Genomic DNA, 20034 nt, shown 5'->3' with positions numbered 1-20034 from the left:
CTAATTCGACCCCTAGCCTGGGAACCTCTATATGCCACGGGAGCAGCTCTATAAAGGCAAAAAAAAAAAAAAAAAAACAGAGAGAGAGACTCCTAGGAAGTTCGCCAGTGGTCTAGTGATTAGGATTCAGTGCTTTCACTGCTGCAGCCCAAGTTCAATTCTGGTCTGTAAACTGAGACCCCACATCAAAAAAAGAGGGACTCCTAACCATCCTAAGCTGCCTGTTCTGCTGTTGAGAATTTCCTCTTTATGTTTCAAGGTCTAACTCAAACCTTAGTTCAACTTTCTCCCTTAACCTCCATGGTAAAGATGCAGATTGAGTACTACCTTTTCATTCTAGAAACACAAAGGTGAGACATTAAACAGACTCAAGCCCTACCAGAAACCAGGTAAATGCTTACCTAAGGCCCCAAGGCAGGCTGGCATCAAGGGGAGAGGGCATTCTCAAGCTATCAGCAGGACGGTAGGGAGGACAGTGGTCTCAGGGTAGTTAGGTCAATATTGAATCAGGCTGAGAACTCTGTTCAGGGCTACAGAGCTGGTATAAACAGATTCCAGCCAGACAGCCCAAGCCAGCTCTGGGAGCCCCTGCTGTAACAGACAAATAGCAAAGCAAGCGACCTGTACGCTCACCTCCTCTAAACTGTTCCTCCTGGCTGCAAGCTCCAAATGCACTTTAACTAGGCTTTCTCTTGTCTCATGCCAGTTACTGAAAGGTCTCTCTCAAATCTTTTCCCCAAATCATAGATTCTCAATTTGCTGCTTTGGATGGTATTCAGTAAACATGTTCTCATGCACTGTGGCTCCAGCTCTGAGAAGGAATAGAAGCAGGGAAACCAGGGGAAATACAATTTCTCTCTGGAGGTGTTTTCAAGGAGTGAAGCTGCTCCTTAAAAGGGAAATCATGAGACTGGACACTGGCTAACAAGGAGGGAGACAAAGGGAGAAGTGGGATGAGGTAGCACGATTACTTTCAAACAGGCCTAGAGGAAGCAGAGCAGAACTTCATGTGCCCTCTTCGCTACTGCAGGCTACAGCATACAAGGGAGCAACTAGTTTCCTAAGTCCCATCTCACTCCAAGGTTTTTTTTTGGTCTTTTTTTGCCATTTTCTTGGGCCGCTTCCGCGGCATGTGGAGGTTCCCAGGCTAGGGGTTGAATCGGCGCTGTAGCCACCGGCCTACGCCAGAGCCACAGCAACGCGGGATCTGAGCCACGTCTGCAACCTACACCACAGCTCACGGCAACGCTGGATCGTTAACCCACTGAGCAAGGGCAAGGACCGAACCCGCAACCTCTTGGTTCCTAGTCGGATTCGTTAACCACTGCGCCACAACGGGAACTCTCACCAAGTCTTCTTTTCTAGCCAGTTTACTCAAAGGGGTTACCCACAAACATACTTTCCACCTACAGAATCTAGAGTAATGGCTCAAGTACAAGAGGAACAGCAGAGGTGATCAGCAACTTAAAGCAGGAAGGCAAAAAATCAAGGCAGATCAAAGAAGCGGGCCTAGAGCTTGTCCTTCAGCTGATTTACTCCCATTGCTGTAGACTAGAAAGGCCCGACAGACCAGAAAGAAGGAAAATTCTCAGAACTAAATCAATATTAATAATTACCGTGTGTCTGAATAATCCAGAATGTTTTGTAAAAAAATACTTAAGTCTAATTTTTCTCCCAACTCACATCCTATTAGCCTGTTTCTGCACTGATGCCTACGGAATGACCCGTTTTCCCAATAAAGGGCACTCTAAAGGTCAAGTGAGGAAGTCACATGTGAACCCAGGAGTCCTAATTCTGATGTATAAGCTCTTTCCATTGTCTCATGTTCCTTTTCCCAGTTGCCACCCTCCTCAACCCCACTCCAGGCCTAAGGTCTTATGGAATCAACCAAAACCATTTTAGTAAAGCAACAGACTGTGAACTGATTCCTCTTAGGAGAGATCTATTCTGTGATCCCTTTAAGACGAGCCTAAAAGTAAATAATCTAATACAAAATTTCTCACAATCTCCTTCAGCGTCCATGCAGGCCTGTTCATCCCTCCCACAAAAATGTAATCTGATAGGAACTTCAAACTTGCTCCATCCTTCTGTCCGAGAAAAGCCTGAGACAGCTGAGGTTCTCCCTCCTCCCAACACATTTTCTTCTTAGTTCAAGGTTAAGCTGATCCTGCAATCAGTGGTATGCAAAGGTAAAGAGTATGACAGAGGACACATAAAGACCACAGGGAAAGCAGAATCAAGTGTCACAAGGATCAGCAAAACCCTTGAAACTCAAGAGAGGTGTCAAACTTATAAATCCTCAATGGGAAGGGGCACTGTCAGATCTTTCTTCTACAGGAATAAACCTCCGAGGTTGGGGTATTGAGTAAGGGGAGAGGGAAGCTAAAGAAAGTTACAGGAATCATAAAGCGCTCCAGAGAAGAGTAAGGATTAAGGTCAAAGTAGAATGTAAATGGTGCTTTGGGAATGATGATGAGCGCCTGAGATCCCTTAAGGAAAAGGGAAGAGACAAATCTTGGAAGCCAGGAACTGGGTGGGTGGGTGGCAATGAGGTAATGGAATAAGAAGTAGCAGAAGAAGAGAGGGCTACAATCTTTAGCTCAGGGAAACGGGAACCCAGCGCCTGGGTTGCAGGGACATCGGAGTAAAGGGGCAAAACGGGAAAAGGGCTAAAGGCGGAGCCCATAAGAAAGATTCGGGGCTGGAGGACAGACAACGAGGAAAGACAAGCAAGGATGGACGATATAAAAGGCATCGTGATGTGGGAAGGGCTGACGACTTAAGAGAAAATAATTCGGGACGGAGGCGACAGGGATAAGAGTGAGGGAGGGGGGAATCCCCGGGGCAGAGGGAGGAGCTAAACAGAAGAGGAAGCCAAAAAGCAGAGGAGGACCCCAGGCTTGGGAAAAAAAGGTGGAAAAGGAACCTGGGTGCAGCAGCCATCAGCAGGGCAGTTTTGTGGCCGAACCGAGGTGTGGGGGCGGGGGAGGCTGTGCGGGACAGGGTGGGAGAGAGACCCTTCCACACACAGGGCAAGGGGCACTCACGGGGTAGGAGTCGCTTACCTCCGGGGGACCCCCGCGGAGGGGGTGCGGGCGGTCGGGGTCGGACTGCCGACACCGCCGCCTCAGCAGCAGCGTCCGCTCCCGGGTTCCATTGGCCGCCTGCGCTTCCCTGACAGCGGCCGCGGCGGCTGCACCAGGCCCCGGCTGCCGGGCTGCCCTCGGCGCCGCCTGAGGGGGCCTTCGCAATGCCTTGCGTTCGACCGGGCCTCACAACCTTTTTTTCCTCCTTCGCACAACCAAGACCAAAGAAAAAAATCCCAGCAGATCTTGCTTCTTCTTCTGAGTTCAGGCCCTTCTTGGGCTATGCTTTCCTGCTTCTCTGAGGCTCAGGACCCTACCGAACCCATAGTAATCTAAGGTGTCGAGTGAGCTGTCTGGAACACGCCTGTTCAGAAATAGAGAAGGGGGCGGGGAAGAGATATTTGGAAGCTGGGGAGGGAGGAGCGGCCGTAGGGAGGAGCTTATGGGCGGGAGGAGGGGCCAGTCTTTGGGAGGCGGACCTGAGATGCAGCTTCTGCGAAGCTAAGGAAGCCGAAAGGGAAGTAAAATTTGCAGGATAAGGGGCAGAGGCTCCCGGCCTAGAGCAGGAGGAGGGTCGGCGTGCGTGGATACGGTCTTAGAGAAGTACATACTTCTGTGAGCACACTCCAGTAAGCACAGGAACATGCAAATTATATGTAAATGACCCCATTCAAGTCAGCAACCAAGTTACCGTAATTGCAATCAGTGCCTCTCTCCCCTCCACTATTTCACACAACTCCCTTAGTAAATCAGGTCGGGAGATGGACGCTTGGGGTCCAGCTGGATAGCAGAAAGAAAAAGGGCCGGCGGGGAATATAGTCACCCTCACTATCCTTTTCCTACTCATCTTAAGGACGACGTTAAGATTACGCCCCTTATTACTTGAGAAATGGCGCGGTCCAACCGCGTCAATCTTTCGCCGTTAGGGGCGCGACTCGAGGCCACGGTTCTGCCCTCGAGGTCACCACCTACCTGCCTGGGCAGCCTTTGGCCTCAGGAGGCCTCCGGCTTGCGGACCTCGATCCATCCAGGAGGGGCTGGACAAGCCCAGGTTGGGAGAGGTGAGTGAAGTGACAATAGCTTGGAGGGCATCATCACTGCTTTCAAAACCAAACCGTAGAAAACTAAACAAATAAGCAAAAATGCGCCCCGCTAATGGCCTTCTGGTGTTAATTTTGTGTGTTTGTCAGTTAGCCTATTGAGTGAGAGCCTTTACTGTCAGAATCTCTATCCCAACCCTCATTGGGCCTTATTTAATACTCTACATTAAGGCTAGTTGTTTGAGCCCAGATCCTGGATACCAGCTTCTCTGCCACTTAAGGGCTGTTTGATTAGGAATGACTTTTTTAACCTCTGTGAATTTCCGTTTCTATGTCTGCGGAGTGGACCCAGGAATATTAAGACTTTACAGGCTTTTGTGAGGATTAAAAGAAAGTACAGATTATTACTATCCATATTACTATTTTGGGGACAATAATATAGATGATAGATGATGAGAGAAAAGAGGGTCACTGCTTCAGTGTTTGGAAGGCAGAATAAAGAGTAACAGCCTGAAAATACCTATGTAAAACGTGCAGTATGTACAAAAGTAGAATAAATGGGGTAACTGATTGCTGAAAGAACATGTGGTTAATTAACATAGAAGGCCACTCAGTAGACGATGAATGAATGGAAGGCTTCTCAAAAATATCGTGAGATACTGGAAATGACCCAGCTGAGCAAAAAAGAGGAGAGAGCATTCTGAAGGGAATTTGCTTATATCATGAGAGAGCAAGCTGATAAGCTAGGTTAAAGCAGGAGTAATGAAAGATGACCAGAGAAAGAGGCCAAGAGTGCCAAAGATAGTTTAAATTTGTCACCACTGGTCCAGAGTGGGGAATCACCAGTCCATCTGTCAGCCCCAGCAGCCTTGGCCAGCTCCCAATCAGCTGCCAGGCAAGCATAGAGAGGTGATGACCCTGATTCATCCCCTCAAAGGATAGGAATCTTGAAAGCTATAAGAGGAGCCTTTCGAGAAACACTGTAAAAAGTAGTTCCCATTGTGGCACAGCAGATACGAATCCGACTAGTATCCATGAGGATGTGGCTATGCTCAGTGGATCTGGGATCTATAATCTATCGTTGCTGTGGCTGTGGTGTAGGCTGGCAGCTGTAGCTCTGATTCGCCCTCTAGCCTGGGAACCTCCATATGCCGTGGGTGTGACCCTTAAAAGTAAAAGAAAAAAAAAAAAAAAGGAAAAAGAGGTGTGACAGCCTTATTTTTTAATAGTAGGGAGTTTTTTATTTTCCAGTAACAAAACCTGCACAAGATTCCAGGAGCATCTCTGTTCAAACTTTAAGTAGGAACTTTCTGTAGCTATAGCAGTTCTAACTCCTTTATTAACCAAGTGAGACCCCCCTATCCCCCCCCACACACATACAGAATATTATTTTTTTTGCCCACACATGAGGCATGTGGAAATTCCCGGCAGGGACTGAACCCGAGTCACAGCAGTGGACCCAAGCTGCAAGAGTGAAAGCAGATTTTTTTTTTTTTTTTTTTTTTGTCTTTTTGTCTTTTAGGGCCATACCAGTGGAATATGGAGGTTCCCAGGCTAGGGGTCGAATTGGAGCTGTAGCCAATGTCCTACGCCAGAGCCACTGAAAGCAGGTTCTTAACCAGCTGGCCCACAAGGGAACACCCTCGATATTCTTAAGTAGATTTTGTTTCAAGTTTTCTGTATTTACAACTCTCATTGCTCTCATGTGTAAATTTCTTTGCGTCTCTTTATGACTTTTGTCTTTCCACCTTCTTTTGGAGTTTTCTTTGGTTCCCTCTCTTTCTGGGTCTCCAGCCCCCTCTAGTCTGAGCTCCTCAAGGCAGGAAAGGATTTGTATTCTAGCTATATCCTTCGTTTTTACCACAGGAAAAAATGTTTATATTTGTTGATATAGCAACAGATTGAATGCAAAAGCAGATATGAGAATCCAGTCAGGCATTAAAGAGCAAAAATGCAGAGCAGTGCCAATTGTCTGATTTTTATTATCATTGTTGTTTTGGGAAAATAGTTATTTTTCATAAATGAATTCATAAAATAAAAAAAATTTGCAAATACGTATTTTACCTAAATTATTTTTCTCCCCCTTCCTATTTGCTTTGCTTTTCTCCTCAGTCTCCTTACTTGTCAAATTATAAAAGAGAATCCTGTTCTGTTTGTTCTCACATTCAATTTAAAACCACAACATTTATAATTTTCTCTAAAGTGCTTCACCACACAAACTATATTTTAGATTCACTTGTGATAGAAAAAATACCCTTTACCTCTATCTTAGGTCCCAGGGAGCCACTACAGGTATAGATGGTTTACTTGGATGACTCATGACCCTACTGGAGCCCATACTGTCCAGTATGCATGTGATGCCTCTTACTTTGGTGGGAAAGACGTATGCATGTGGCACCTTGGGGTGTGAAGGCAGGAAAGTAGCACCAGGGTCAAGTAATGACATTTATTTAAATGTCACCAAAATTGGGGAAAGAAGTTGGCTTTTCATCAACAGTTGGTAAAACTGAACACACTGAGAACAAAATCCAGTCTTCTGGGATAGACCATGATGGAAAAGAATACAAAAAAGAATGTATAGGAGTTCCTGCTGTGGTGCAGCAGGTTAAGGAACCAGCATTGTGCCTGCAGTGGCTGGGATTGCTGCTGAGCCGTGGGTTCAGTTCCTGGCCTGGGAACCTCCATATGCCATGGGTGAGGCAAAAAAAAAAAAAAAGAATGTATACACAGTTATATATATAACCCAGCTGTGTGTATGTGTATATATATATATATATATGAGTCACTTAGCTGTACAGCAGAAATTGGCACATTATAAATCAACCACACTTTAATTTAAAAAAACAAAACGGTAAAATTAGAGAACCCAGGTCATAATACAGCTCCAGTTGTATTTTTATTTTTATTTTTTTGCTTTTTAGGGCCACACCCACGGCATATGGAAGTTCCCAAGCTAGGGACTGAACCAGAGCTTTAGCCATCAGCCACAGCAACTTGGGGTCCGAGCCACATCTGTGACCTACACCACAGCTCACCACAACACCGGATCCCCAAATCACTGACAAGGTCAGGGATCAAACCCGCATCCTCACAGATACTAGTCAGATTCATTTCCCCTGAGCCACAATGGGAACTCCCCAGTTGTATTTTTAAATGGTTAAAGAAAGTATACAGAGTAATTTTTTTCCTGAACCATAGATATTATGGGCTTTTTTTTCAGACAAAAGAAAAAGAAACTACTAGCATTTATTTCTCAAGCTTCTGTGTACCAAAAAACATTACTTAATTTATTCCTCACTAAAACCCTATGAAATATTTTATCTCATTTTATGGAGACTGAGCTTCAGGATTTTATTTTTTTAATGTATCTTTTTCTTCCTTTTTTTTTGCTTTTTAGGGCCACACTTGATGGATATGGAAGTTCCCAGAATAGGGGCCGAACCAGAGCTGTAGCAACAGCCACAGCAACTCGGGATCCGAATTGCATCTGCGACCTGCACCACAGCTCATGGCAATGCTGGATCCTTAACCCACTGAACGAGGCCTGGATCAAACCCACATCCTCATGGATCCTAGTCAGATTCATAACCACTGAGCCACAAAGGGAACACCTAATGTAACTTCTTGGTGTAATGGTATTTAAAAAATTTTTTTAAATTTGATTTATAATGTTCTGTCAATTTCTGCTGTACAGCAAAGTGACCCAGGTATACACATATATACATTCTTTTTCTCATATTATCCTCTATCATCTTCTACCACAAGTGATTGGATATAGTTCCCTGTGCTATACAGCAGGACGAAGTCATTATTTTTTGAAATTGTTTTACTTCAACCCACGATAAGAAATAAATTTAACGGAGTTTCTGTTGTGGTTCAGTGGTTAACGAATCTGACTAGGAACCATGAGGTTGCGGGTTCAATCCCTGGCCTTGCTCAGTGGGTTGAGGATCCGGCGTTGCTGTGAGCTGTGGTGCAGGTTGCAGACGTGGCTCGGCTCTGGCGTTGCCATGGCTCTGGCGCAGGCCGGTGTTAATAGCTCCCATTAGACCCCTGGCCTGGGAACCTCCATATGCGGTGGGAGCCGCCCTAAAAAAAAAAAAAAGAGAGACAAAAGACAAAAAAAAAGAAAGAAATTTTATAATCATGACCACTGAAGAAGACATAGACATGTTTTTTCACTGAAATTAGTGAAACATTATCCTTACTATATGCAATGCATGCTGATACTTTGTTTTACTTCACTTTTTAAAAACACTGTTTTACAGCCTGCTAAATCATTTTCACAACCTTTGAATGAGTTGAAATCTATTTATTAATCCAGTTTGAAAAAGTGGATTAAAGTCATATGGAAAGTGGTAAAGGTAAGATTTGAAACAAATTCATGCTTTTTTTTTTTTTTTTTTTTTCGGTCTTTTTGCCTTTTTTAGGGCCGCTCCCACAGCACATGGAGGTTCCCAGGCTAGGGGTCTAATCAGAGCCGTAGCCACCGGCCTACACCAGAGCCACAGCAACGCGGGATCCGAGCCGATTCTGCAACCTACACCACAGCTCATGGTAACGCCGGATCCTTAGCCCACTGAGCAAGGTCAGGGATTGAACCCACAACCCCATGGTTCCTAGTTGGATTCGTTAACCACTGAGCCACGACGGGAATTCTGACGAATTCATGCTCTTTGCAGTAAATAAATGCCTCTTCATGAATATTTCTTAAGAAACACTGCATTATAGGGGAGTTCCTGAAAAGACAAAAAGATATAAAAAAAGACAAAAAAAAAGAACTACTGCATTATATATATGTGTATACATATATATACATAATACATATATATATATATATAAAAAACAATTAACTTTACCTCATAAGATAGAGCTAGCAGAATGACCCTAGTCAAAGAAGGAATATGCCTTCTGATAAACCATGAGACAAACACTTAGACAAATATGTAACGACATCAATTCCCCCATTTAGCATGTGAGTCAACGTGGTATTTGCTTTGTTTTTGTTTTATCTTTTGTCTTTTCAGGGTTGCACCCTCAGCACATGGAGGTTCCCAGGCTAGGGGTCTAATCAGAGCTACAGCTGCCGGCCTATGCCACAGCCACAGCAACGCCAGATCCGAGCCGCTTCTGCCACCTACACCACAGCTCAGGGCAACGCTGGATCCTTAACCCACTGAGCAAGGCCAGGGATCGAACCCACAACCTCATGATTACTAGTCAGGTTTGTTAACCACTGAGCCACGACGGGAACTCCTGCTTTGTTTTTTTTTTTTTTTTAAAGAAAACTGATTGTTGCCCACAAAAATAATAAATTCATTTATTTGAGGCCATAGACTAGACATCTAGAGTTTGTCTTAGTTTAATAATCAAAAGATTATTTCAGATTTTAGTAAATTATAAATGATCATTAATTTATGATAGAGCTAAAATGAAAAAAGACAACAATTGAAGGGGGGAGCAGGGTACTGGGGAGAGAGTAAGGCATGCAGAGAAGAAGCAGGCAGTCCTCAAAACCATGGTTTAGCCCTACCCAGGTTTAGGCTAACCTTGGTTAGCCCTAATAAGCTGAAGATTGTCTGAACTGAAGAAGGATAACTTGTTTCCTATTAGGTTTTTAAATTAGGGTGACATTTTAAAATAGGTGACTTAAAAATCCCATACCATTCATGTAAATGTCAAAATTATCCAGTGGCCAGATCTCCCAAAGTGAACACATCTCCAAACCCACTCATGGTAAGGGCAATATTCCCTTGGATGCTTCTATCTATTCTATCATCAGTGGTTTTTTTTTTTAATGTGCCTATCACCTCTCATGTGTCAGCAGCCTGATCCAGTTCCTCATCTCCCATGTGGATAATAGCAACAGCTGTCTGGCTGGTTCCTTTTGACTTCTGTTCCTTCAGCCTCTAATGCAAACTTCGTACCTTTCATTCATTCATTTGATCAATGGATAACTATAATGGTTGCGTGTTCTTCTTCCAGTTTATTTCTCACTATTGTTCATACACATTCCTTCTGTCTGATGGGGCTCTTTCCTGGGTTGTACTGACTTATGCACACCCGAATCCCCAAACCCTGCTTTTCCTGGAGTGCCCTCCTCTTTTTCACCTATGTAAGCTCTACTTACCTTAAAGGCTTAACTCAAGCCTACCTTTTCTATGAAGCCTTCCCAAGTCACTCGGTCTCTTTTGATTTTACAGCTCTTTTGCAGCAGAATGAGTATCATGAGTTAGCTGGTTTTACCATATGTCTTCTGTTGTTCTGTCCTTGCCTTGAGTTAGTTAGACTTGTCCTGCTCATCTCTACCAGGAGGTCATTTCTGATCCCTGTCTGACCTATATGCTGTTCCTCTGGGCTCCCACAGCTCCTTGCGCTTACTGCGAACATAACTCACACTGTGCTGGGATCATTATTGACTTGGAGACAGTGCCTAAATCAACCAGCTTCTAACAAGTGCCTCACTCTTAAAAAACAAGAAGCGAAATGTCAAAACCACAGTAATGGACTCCTACTTCTGGCAGCATGGATAAGAGGAAGGGCTCTTCCACTAGAATACAACTAGATCCTGGAGAAATGACAGGAAACACATTTACCACATTGCTGGGCTCATCAGAAAGTAGAAGAGATCACTAAAGGAAGGAAAAATACCATTGAGCTTATGAAGGATGAGTCATAACATTACAACCTCAACCTTATGAAGGATGAGTAACATGTAGTAGAAGCAGGCTTGCCGTGGGGACAAAGGCCAATATTAGTACTGTGAACAGAGGCTAAACCTTGGGCCTGATCAGAGACAAGGAAAAAACCTGGAGCTCCTGAGCTAAACTGGGACTCTTGAAGAGGTGAACACAGTCCCAGATCAGGAACACAATTTGTTTCCTGGCAAAAGCAAATGCAAATCCTCTCTGGGGGAAAGTACCCCCAATTTAGGCCCTCTGGATTCCCTTAGATTAAGTTCAACAAAATAACAACTCCAAATCCAAAAATACAAAATATACAAGGAAACAAGCTGACATGGGCAGGAGTCAGCAGAAAACAACAAAACAAGTTTAGACATCCAGGTTTAAGTTACAGAATATAAAACAACAATTCCAAGAGTTCTCTTGTGGTGCAGCAGGTTAAGGATCCAGTGTTGTCACTACAGTGGCTTGGGCTGCTGCTGTGGCACAGGTTCGATCCCTGGGCTGTCAACTTCCACATGCTGCATGAGTGGCAAAAACAAACAAAGACAAAAAAGAATCCCAACAAATTTCAAAGAGTATCATAGAGACCACATTTACTAAGCACCAATGATTAGGCTGTAAATCAGTATCAAAAGAGTAAATTTTTAAATATCCAGGCATTTGGAAATTTATAAAACTTTTGTAAATAATTCGTCAATCAAAAAGCTCATAAAGGTAATTTAAATATTCTTAGAACTAAGTAACAACTTAAATACTTTAAACAGAAAAGTTTGGAGAATCCAGGGAGGTGGGTCCTTAAAAACTTACAATAGGAAAAAAAAACAAAAAACAGCCTGAAAATTAATTAGATTAAAATTAAGATGCTATAAAAGAACATAAAGTTAAATCTAAAGAAAGCAGAAGGAAAAACTATAGATAAGACCCATAATTATTTTAAGTGGAAAATAAGTATATAAGAGAGAGAGAATCAACAAAACTCAAAGTAGCATCTAAGGAGATATTAGTAAAATAAACTTCTGGTAGAGATGGTCAAGAGGGAAAAAGACAAGGCACAAGTAAAGAGTAGAACTGAAAAGGCAGATACGACTACCCAGGGAGCAGAGGCAAAAAAGGAAATGGAAGAAATATCATTTTTAAAACATAATGTCAAATGCTCAAAATTTTAGAACACTTTACCCAAATTGACTCAAAAAGAAATAAAAAGCCCAAATAGCCTATAACTATTAAAGAGACTGAATTAAACATTTCCCACAAAGAAACGCTAGGTTCCGGTGGCTTACCAGGTAAGTTTTACCACACTTTTAAGGGATAGTTTATTTTTTTATTTTTGTTTTCTTTTGTCTTTTGTCTTTTTAGGGCTGCACCCGTGGCATATGGAGGTTCCCAGGCTAGGGGTCGAATCGGAGCTGTTGCTGCTGGCCTACGCCACAGCCACAGCAACAGCGGATCCAAGCCGTGTCTGCCACATACACCACAGCTCACAGCAATGCCGGATCCTTAACCCACTGAGCAAGGCTAGGGATCGAACCTGCAACCTCATGGTTCTTAGTCAGATTTGTTTCTGCTGCGCCAAGACTGGAACTCCAGGGATGGTCTATTTCAATCTGATGTAAACTCTTTTATAGAATGAGACAAGAGGGAATAATCCCAGCTCATAGGGTCTATGGACCGAAGGAGCTACCTTAGCAAGCTTCTTAGAAATCTTACTGAAAACAGAGGCACTAAAATGTACAAGCATGTTCCCAGTAGCATTATCTGTAACAGCAAAAAACAAAAAAACAAAAACTGGGAACAATCCAAATGTCCATTGATTGGTGGATGGATAAATAAATTGCAGTTTATGCACCTGAAATATTATACCCATGACAATTAACAAACCATAGGTATCTATAGCAACGTGGATGAGTCTTAGAAATAATGTTAAATGAAAAAAACAAGTAAACTGCAGGAGACTTAGAGAATAAAAATTCGTAAAGCTAAAAAGCAAAACTGAACAGTACATTATTAAAGGATATATACTTATATGGAAACATATGTACATAAGGTAATTAATAAACTTATATGGAAATATATATCAGGCAATTAACAAACTTACACAGAAATATATATATATATATATATATATCAGGTAATTGATAAATACAAAATTAAGGACAGTGATTACCTCTAGGAAGAGGCAGGAAGATAGGATAGGGGAAGAGCATAAGAAATTCAATGACATTTCTAATGTTTTAATGTACAAATTGGGTGATGAGTCATTTAATTATTATGCTTCATAATTTATTCAATGTTAAATATATTCTTTATAGATATCAAACATTACATAGTATAATTTTTAAAAATCTGCAATGGTGGAAATAAATGAACACATGAACAAAGGCTCCCTGAAAGAAAAGTGAGACTCCCTGAAAGAAGCTACCCTACATAGAAGACGAAGTAGGTCCTCAATAAATATTGGCTGGTTTACTGCTTTTCTCTAATATGTACCTGGAGGGGCTGGATTCCTTCCACTGGTGCTCCCTGATATGCAGAGCTATCTCCTTCCAAACACATAGCTTTCTAAACCCCACAATCCTGGCTAAGTCTTGACACGTGTATGACAAGAGACTGACACCTGGTGGATACAGAATGAATTTAATAACTAGGGAGTAAATCTTTTCACTTTATTGGTCAGAGGCAGTAGGGTGGGGGATAGGGAAGCAGGAATGAGAAAACTAAAATTCAGAAACAGGAAAAGGAAGAATATCCATCTCTAAGATGTAGGTTAAAAAAAGGGGGGAGGGGATTGTCATCTAAATGAGACTAAAGAGATAGTCCCTAAAGGAGAATGGCTTTCCTCTCATTCCTTCTGAGACTAAAACAAGAGGTAAGAGACTCCTGCTGCAGTAAGGAAAAATCCTAGAGCATGAGGGAAAAAGGCAGCAGGCAGAGTTGCTCTTAGCCTGGCAAGCTAAAACCACGCATACTTCATTGCAGTGGCCAGGTGTCAGCTGCCTCTCCAGGAGTTGCCCACTCCCAGTTTCCATTTAAGGATCTATGTGATTCTAAAGAGGCTGATCCTGCCCTCTTCGAAAAGTGCAGCCCACAGGTACAATAAATAAGCAGATTACCAATCTCCTGGCCACAGTGATAAGTTAGGTGTAGGCATGTGACCCAGGCTGGCCTGACCAGAGTGAATCTTAGGGCTTTTGCTAGGACTCCTGGCACAGAGATGCCCTGCTCTTTCTGGCTGGACATAAATGAGGAAACATGTAATCCTAGGAGCGCTGGCAGCCACAAGGAGCCCTGGGCTTCAGATGTTCCTACAGAAGGTAGAGCAGCGGGGGGAAAAACAGTCTGGTATTTAGAGACATACTGAGCCACTGAATCAGTTTTACCTGGAGCCAGCACTACCTCTGGACTTTCCAGTTCCACAAGCCAAAAAATCTTTTAAGTCGGTTGGAGTTAGGTTTTCTATGATTTAAAAGGGAAAGATTCCTCCTCTATATGTTTGTCATATTCTGTCCCTATAGTTCCACAGGTTAGTGCAGGGATCCAGGAGAGATGGGCACTACAGGTTTATTAGCGACTCTAAAGCCAAGGGTACTGAGCTGGAAAGGCAAGAGGCTAGAACCAGGCACTGTGTAAGACAAGGTGCCTCAGCTGTCTATGCAGGAGAGAATGAAGAGCCAGGTGAGAAGCAAGTGCAGAGACCGGCAGAGTTAACGCGGGGATATAAACACTCTTCCTCACATACCTATCACGGGGGTGTGGCTTTGGGGTCTTTCCGCTCCAGGGGTAAGGAGCTTTGAAGCACGTGTCCCTTTAAGTCTTTATTACCCTGTGCCGCCGTGTCTACCTCTCCCTTAACCAAATGAAGAGCCTCCTTTTGGCTTCTACTGCCCCTGATAACACTCACTTTCGGGGCGACAGGAGGAATTTTATCTTCTGTTTCTTTGGCATGCCGGGAACTGGGGCCCCTTCCTCCTCGGGAAACAGCACCACCCTCCTGACCTTGGGCAAGCACCCCCTTCTCAGCCTCTCCCCCTAGCCCTGGCCTCTCTGAATTGCTTTCCCCTCCAGAGGCCCACGTCTCCGGTGGTAACCTTGAGGGCTGGGCAGCGTCCACGGCATCTGCTGACTTGTCAGGGGTAGAGTTCCTTTCCCTACTTCCACCTGATTTTTTTCGAGGGCGCCCCCGTTTTCTTTTGGCGTCACTTCCTGTATCCTCTACATCCTGCTTTGTTGCTTTGGCTGGTGGGTCCTGCCCACTGGCCTCACTCACAGGTACTTCAGCTGTCCTCTTGACACCCTTGTCATGGGGTCCCGGGTCACCACCTATGCTCACTTCCCTGTTCTCTGTGCCCCTCGGCTGAGTGAGCCCCCCAGGTGGAGCTTGACCAGGCCCAGGCCCGGGGCCAGGTCCGGGTCCGGGTCCAGGTCCAGGCAAAGCAGGAACAGTTGGTAAGATCATGTTAAAGATGGGCACAGCTGCTTGGGGTCCACCACCCCTACTGGGAAGAGGCAGTGTAGCCATTTTCAGAGTGCCTGAAGAAAGCTTGGGGGCCAGAATGGATGGAGAGACTCGGATTGGTGGAATAGGTGAGGGAGGGGCCCGGGGGAGGAGCAGAGGCAGCCGGGCCACTAGGGCATTAACGTGAGGGTTACTGGGTGCTGGCACCGGGGTCTCTACTACACTCTTCTTCCGCTCTCCACGTGCTGGGGGGCCAGCCCCAGCCCGGGCTTCCAGCTCCTTAGGAGGCTAAAGAGTAAAGAGAGGAGCACAGTAAGTGAGAACACTGGAAAATGGAGGGAATGTGGGAACAGCAGGTGAAAAATACTGGACCCACTGTGGGAAGACTATACTAAATTCCTAGCCCAGGGGAGCAAGGTCAAGGCCAGGTTCCTTACCTGGGCCTGTCTCTCTGGTCTCTTGTGGGCTCCACCTTCCAGGTTCTCTACGCCATTCTTGGATTTAGACGACCGCTCCCGAGGGGCATGCTCGTCCTCTTCTGCAGAGATGCCAGAAAAGGTAACCAGGTGAAGAGGAAAGAGAATGGAGGAGTGAGGCGCCTCTGACTGCCTGGCGGAGGCAGAGAGAAGGTGGTCTAAGACATGTTCTAGAAGGGTCTCTAGGAATGACAGAAGGCAAATCCAAGGTGTCTCTATCCTAGTACGTGGGAGGGACTGCGAGGTTCAAAGTGGCTGAGGACACTCAGGATATGAGAGGGGGTCCACCCACCAGCAAGCCCCATGGCCTTGAGCACATGGGCATGTGCAGATCGGGCAGAGATAAGATGCTGCTGCAGCAGGAAGCGGGCGACCTCGACAATGGAACTGAAGGACCGTTTCAGGATCCGTTCTGCCCAGTCACAGGTCAGGGCACAGGCTGCTTCGACCAGCTCATCCCGAGGTGCTGGGGTTACTTCTGGGCCCATTTCTGGCTGCGGGGGGTGTGGAGAAGGATACAACCAATCACACTCTGAAGAAAGGGCCCTCCGCCCCTCTCAGACACCGATGTTGACCATAAGTAAGCTCAGACTGGGGATGGGAGTAGCCTCTATCATCTCCTCCTAGAAACCTACAAATTCTCTTCCTCCTCTGCCTCAGCCACAGGGTGGGCAGAAGGGCCTATCCTATACACTCAGAAACTGTGCAGAGTGACCTAGGCTGTGTCAGCCTTCAGAACATGTCCCAAAGTCCTCGGACTTGGAGAGAGAGTTCGGTCAGAGGGTTGGCTGTTACTTACACTCTCAGAGCCCTTTAGGTCAAGTCCGGGCAAGGGTGGCATAGATACCAAGGTCTTCCTTCGTATGCCACTGTAGCAATATCTGCCAAAAGTTAAGGAGCCACCAACACGTGGGCATCTCCCAGCCCCTTAGGAAAGCTGGGCTGTTTCCACTCCTGGCTCTTCGCATCCTGTTTTCCTCCCCAGGTCCTTTAGCCCAACCTTTTCAATCAAGGATACTTGGACTGGCCCCGGCCACCAAGCCTTCGCGCCTTGATGTCAGGGAAGATCTCTCTGATGATTTTGCCAAAGTTGGCTGTGCTGAGTGGGCGGCAGCAGGCAAGGCTTTCACAGTACTTCCTGAGTGTGGGGAGGGGGGCAGAGTGGGAAGACAAAGAGGTCATGGATGGGTTCAGAGGGTCCCTGGGGATCAAGGTTGGGACATTCTTTAAGAAGTCAGGCTCTGTCAAGGCAAGGAGGTCTCCAGGGGTGAGAAGGTGGTCCTATGCCCCCCATCCACCCACCGATAGGCATCATAAACACTTTGTTTCGGCAGACAGGTGTCCGTATGCTCTTCTAGATGGTTGCGGATCCACCTGTAAGCATACATGTACTCCTCATTGCTGAGTGTGCTTGGCTCTGAGCTGCAAGAGAAGTAAGAGAGACAAGTATTACTAACATCCTAACAGTTGCCCTGGTTCTATCTGGACTATTGCTTCCGTAGGGCTGGACTGAATCAGTTCATCCAGAACCCACCTTCCCCTAGTAAACCAAGGCAGGACAGGGAACGTTCTTCTTGATTAGGGACAGCTGTTATGAGTATTCTTATTCACCTGACCCTTTTCAGGGAGCCCTTCTTTGAGAGTCAGAACCTCTGAGATCCAAGACTCTAGCACCACACCTACCTTTTGTCCCCAGTACTGGGCCCTGAGGGGAGCTGAAGGTAGAGATACAGCTTGTCGTTGTCTGAGAATTTCTGTACATCTTGCTGAGGCAGGGAGGAACAGAGGCAGGAGAAATAATAAGGCCGAGAAGGACCCAAGGTAGGACCCTCTGACCCTTACCCAAAACTCTAGCTGACTTAGTAACTGTCACATGGGAAAAAGACCTCAGAAATGATTTGAGGCTGGGTGCTCACTATGCCCTGAGGAGCCCTTATGGGCCACTAGGATGAGAGGGGGAGTGGAGGGGGTCAGCTCTGATTTTATTTCTATGCGGCTTTTACACAAGAGGTCACACAGACGCTCAAGGGGAAAGTGATGGCAACTTGCAAAGCCAGTTACTTCTGACAGGGCAGACAACATACCTCTCTCACAGAGAACTTTCCTACCGATAGCCTCACTATCATTCTCCACCAACTGCATCTCTCTATTGCCCTCTTCCCCCAAATACTCACCAGGATTCCCTCTACTTTGTTCTGCACGGCCTTGCTGTGGAGAAGAAGAGAAAGCTGGAGGTCATACACAAAAATTTTCCCCATCCCTGGGTCTTTCTGCCAGGGAGAGGAAGAGGGCTGAAAAAACCAGCAGGTGCTCAAGAACTGCTATGATGATGAAGACGCTCCCCTGATGGGATACACTTGCTTGGGGAATGGCAGATTGTCGAGAGAGACAGTAAGTGCTTACAGGGGTGGATACCCAGGTCTGGAATGAGGTTTGGAGATGGTGATGAGTACTTACGAAATGGTACCTCGGAGCCTCTGAAGAAGGGTGGTGGGTTCCCCTGCCTCGGCACTACCTGAGGGGGCCCTTCCCCCTGTCTTTGGGCTTTTAGCATCAGGTTCATCTTCTGCCATCCTGGCATGAGGGCTAGAGGTGAGAGAAGACAGGACATGAAGATTTAACTTCCTTTCCCCTCATGGAGGCCCCAGGACCACTCCTCTCCTCTCTACCCAGAAAGAGAGACAAGCAGAAAAAAAAAAAGCCTCAGAATTGCTCCAGTGGTCTTTTTTTCTTCCCCACCACTTATCTTTTCCAAACGTTATAAATTCTTCCAGTACTTCTCCAGGCCCATCTATACCCCAAGAGATCTTTGCCATCTCCATTCTATCTGCCCCACCTTTCTGCAGTCTGCTAAAAGTGGAAAACCGTAAAGGAAGAGATGGGGGTTTGGGAATCACGTTAGAAATTTTCCTTTCTGCTTCTGACCCCGCTACTGCCATCCTTCCTTCCCCTCAAAAACAACCACCACAAGACAAAGTTCTTTAATTCTCTAATATAGTCCGCATCACTGAATCGGCCTGGGAGGTTAGAAAGGATACGAACATATTCTGCCTTCCAGGCTTGGAAAAAACTGGGCCCAAGTTCTCATTATTTAATCTCGCCACGGCTTCCCCCGCAGCTCCCCCTCCCCACGTCGCAGGCCCCTACGTCACCTCCCTCAACATCCCATCCTGATGCGCGCCCCCACTTCCCTCCCTTCCCCCTCTATTCAATCCCTCGTTGCAGCAAAGTGGGGGGGAGGGGGAGTTCAGGGCTGCGGAACTCCTGGGCTGGGCGTATGAACCCGGTAGGGAGAATGGGGTCCCAGACTCGGGGCACGTGCACATGGGTGAAGAAGCCGTTGAAAATACAGCCAAAATATTTTTCTGCGCTCCTCCCAACTCATATTGCCCCCTCCCTACCTTTCAACAGTCGCCTTCCAACACAAGCAACATTAAAGGTAAGGGAGAAAGAGAAACTACCTCGTAGCCACCTTCACTTCAGCCCAGCCCCACGGTCCTGGCCCAGCGGGCTCGTGCGTTGCTTTATTTTCTTTTTTCTGAATGGCTGGAACAGCCCCGATCTGCCTAGATACTCGTACTGCCCGCTCTATCATTGGTCGTTGCTGCCACCCGGAGACAGTAGGCGCCGGTCTCGTACCGGCGGCAGCTAAAGTCTGCCTGGTAACAGAATCCGATTGGTCAATAGGGGAGGGAAAATCCAAAGTTGGTCTTATTTGAGTCAAGAGGGGGAAGTCCGGGTTAGGTTTCGGTTAAAACTGGGGTCGGTTGGGACTGCCGGTCCCAAGAGGTTCTTCTCTTAAAGGGACCGCAGGACGAAAGACTGGGCGCTCGGCTTCTTTTGGAGCTTTCTTTTCTCGTGCCGTCTTTCAGTTTTGCTTTCGGTGATCGCAGCTACTGGAAGAAAAGACTCAATGGATGATAAAATCACTAGAAAATTATAGGAAGTAGTGATGGAAGTTCGATATGAGCTCACATTACCCACTTCTGATGAAAAACAAGTTGAACCATTGCCCCCACCACCCAACACAACCAAATAGACACAACAAACCTGCAAACACAGGCTCACATTACTCATTGATGGAGGCCTCCAAACCTCAGCAGCTGTACCACATTAAACTAAAGTGCCTTTAGTGTTCATAAGTTTCCCGTGTGTACTTTATTTTCTTCCAAAGAGTTGTTAATGCCTTTGCATCCCCACAGTTCTGCACTCAGTGAACACTGGAATTTTGACTGACTCCCCCAGAGGGTGCTGGATGCCCACAGGAACTGACCTTTTTCTCTTCAGAGAACA

At 45.7% G+C, this 20034-nt stretch overlaps 2 protein-coding genes across 9 annotated transcripts in view; both read right to left on the bottom strand.

Moving 5' to 3' along the window:
* PI4KB (phosphatidylinositol 4-kinase beta) overlaps positions 1-3473 on the bottom strand; it is a 31696-nt gene extending 28223 nt beyond the window's left edge. For 4 of the 6 annotated variants that reach the window (XR_002343442.1, XM_013997156.2, XM_021089869.1 and 1 more), the window contains exon 1: positions 3066-3472. The gene's annotated coding sequence lies outside the window, so the exon portion shown is untranslated. Of the gene's footprint in view, positions 1-3065 lie in introns of all 6 variants that reach the window. The other 2 variants (XM_021089870.1, XM_021089871.1) reach the window with 1 other exon arrangement.
* Positions 8424-19752, bottom strand: RFX5 (regulatory factor X5). Of its 3 annotated transcripts, none has more exons than XM_005663455.2 (10): positions 19143-19237; positions 18199-18327; positions 17916-17949; positions 17425-17507; positions 17044-17163; positions 16760-16879; positions 16541-16622; positions 16034-16235; positions 15703-15803; positions 8424-15553 (listed from the first exon to the last, which is right to left on the bottom strand). In XM_005663455.2, the coding sequence occupies exons 2-10, from the start codon at positions 18312-18314 to the stop codon at positions 14552-14554; spliced, it is 1860 nt and encodes a 619-aa protein (XP_005663512.1). In that variant the 5' UTR covers positions 18315-18327; positions 19143-19237; the 3' UTR covers positions 8424-14551. The 3 variants fall into 3 exon arrangements, with proteins under 3 accessions (XP_005663512.1, XP_003125814.2, XP_005663513.1); XM_003125766.4 differs by having other exon boundaries at positions 13076-15553; positions 19203-19752; XM_005663456.2 differs by lacking the exon at positions 19143-19237 and adding an exon at positions 18784-19136 and having other exon boundaries at positions 13076-15553.

This window comes from Sus scrofa, chromosome 4 (assembly GCF_000003025.6).
Source record: "Sus scrofa isolate TJ Tabasco breed Duroc chromosome 4, Sscrofa11.1, whole genome shotgun sequence".
Lineage (NCBI taxonomy): Eukaryota > Metazoa > Chordata > Mammalia > Artiodactyla > Suidae > Sus > Sus scrofa.
Note: the sequence above shows the minus strand (reverse complement) of the source record. Positions and strands in the feature narration are given on the sequence as shown.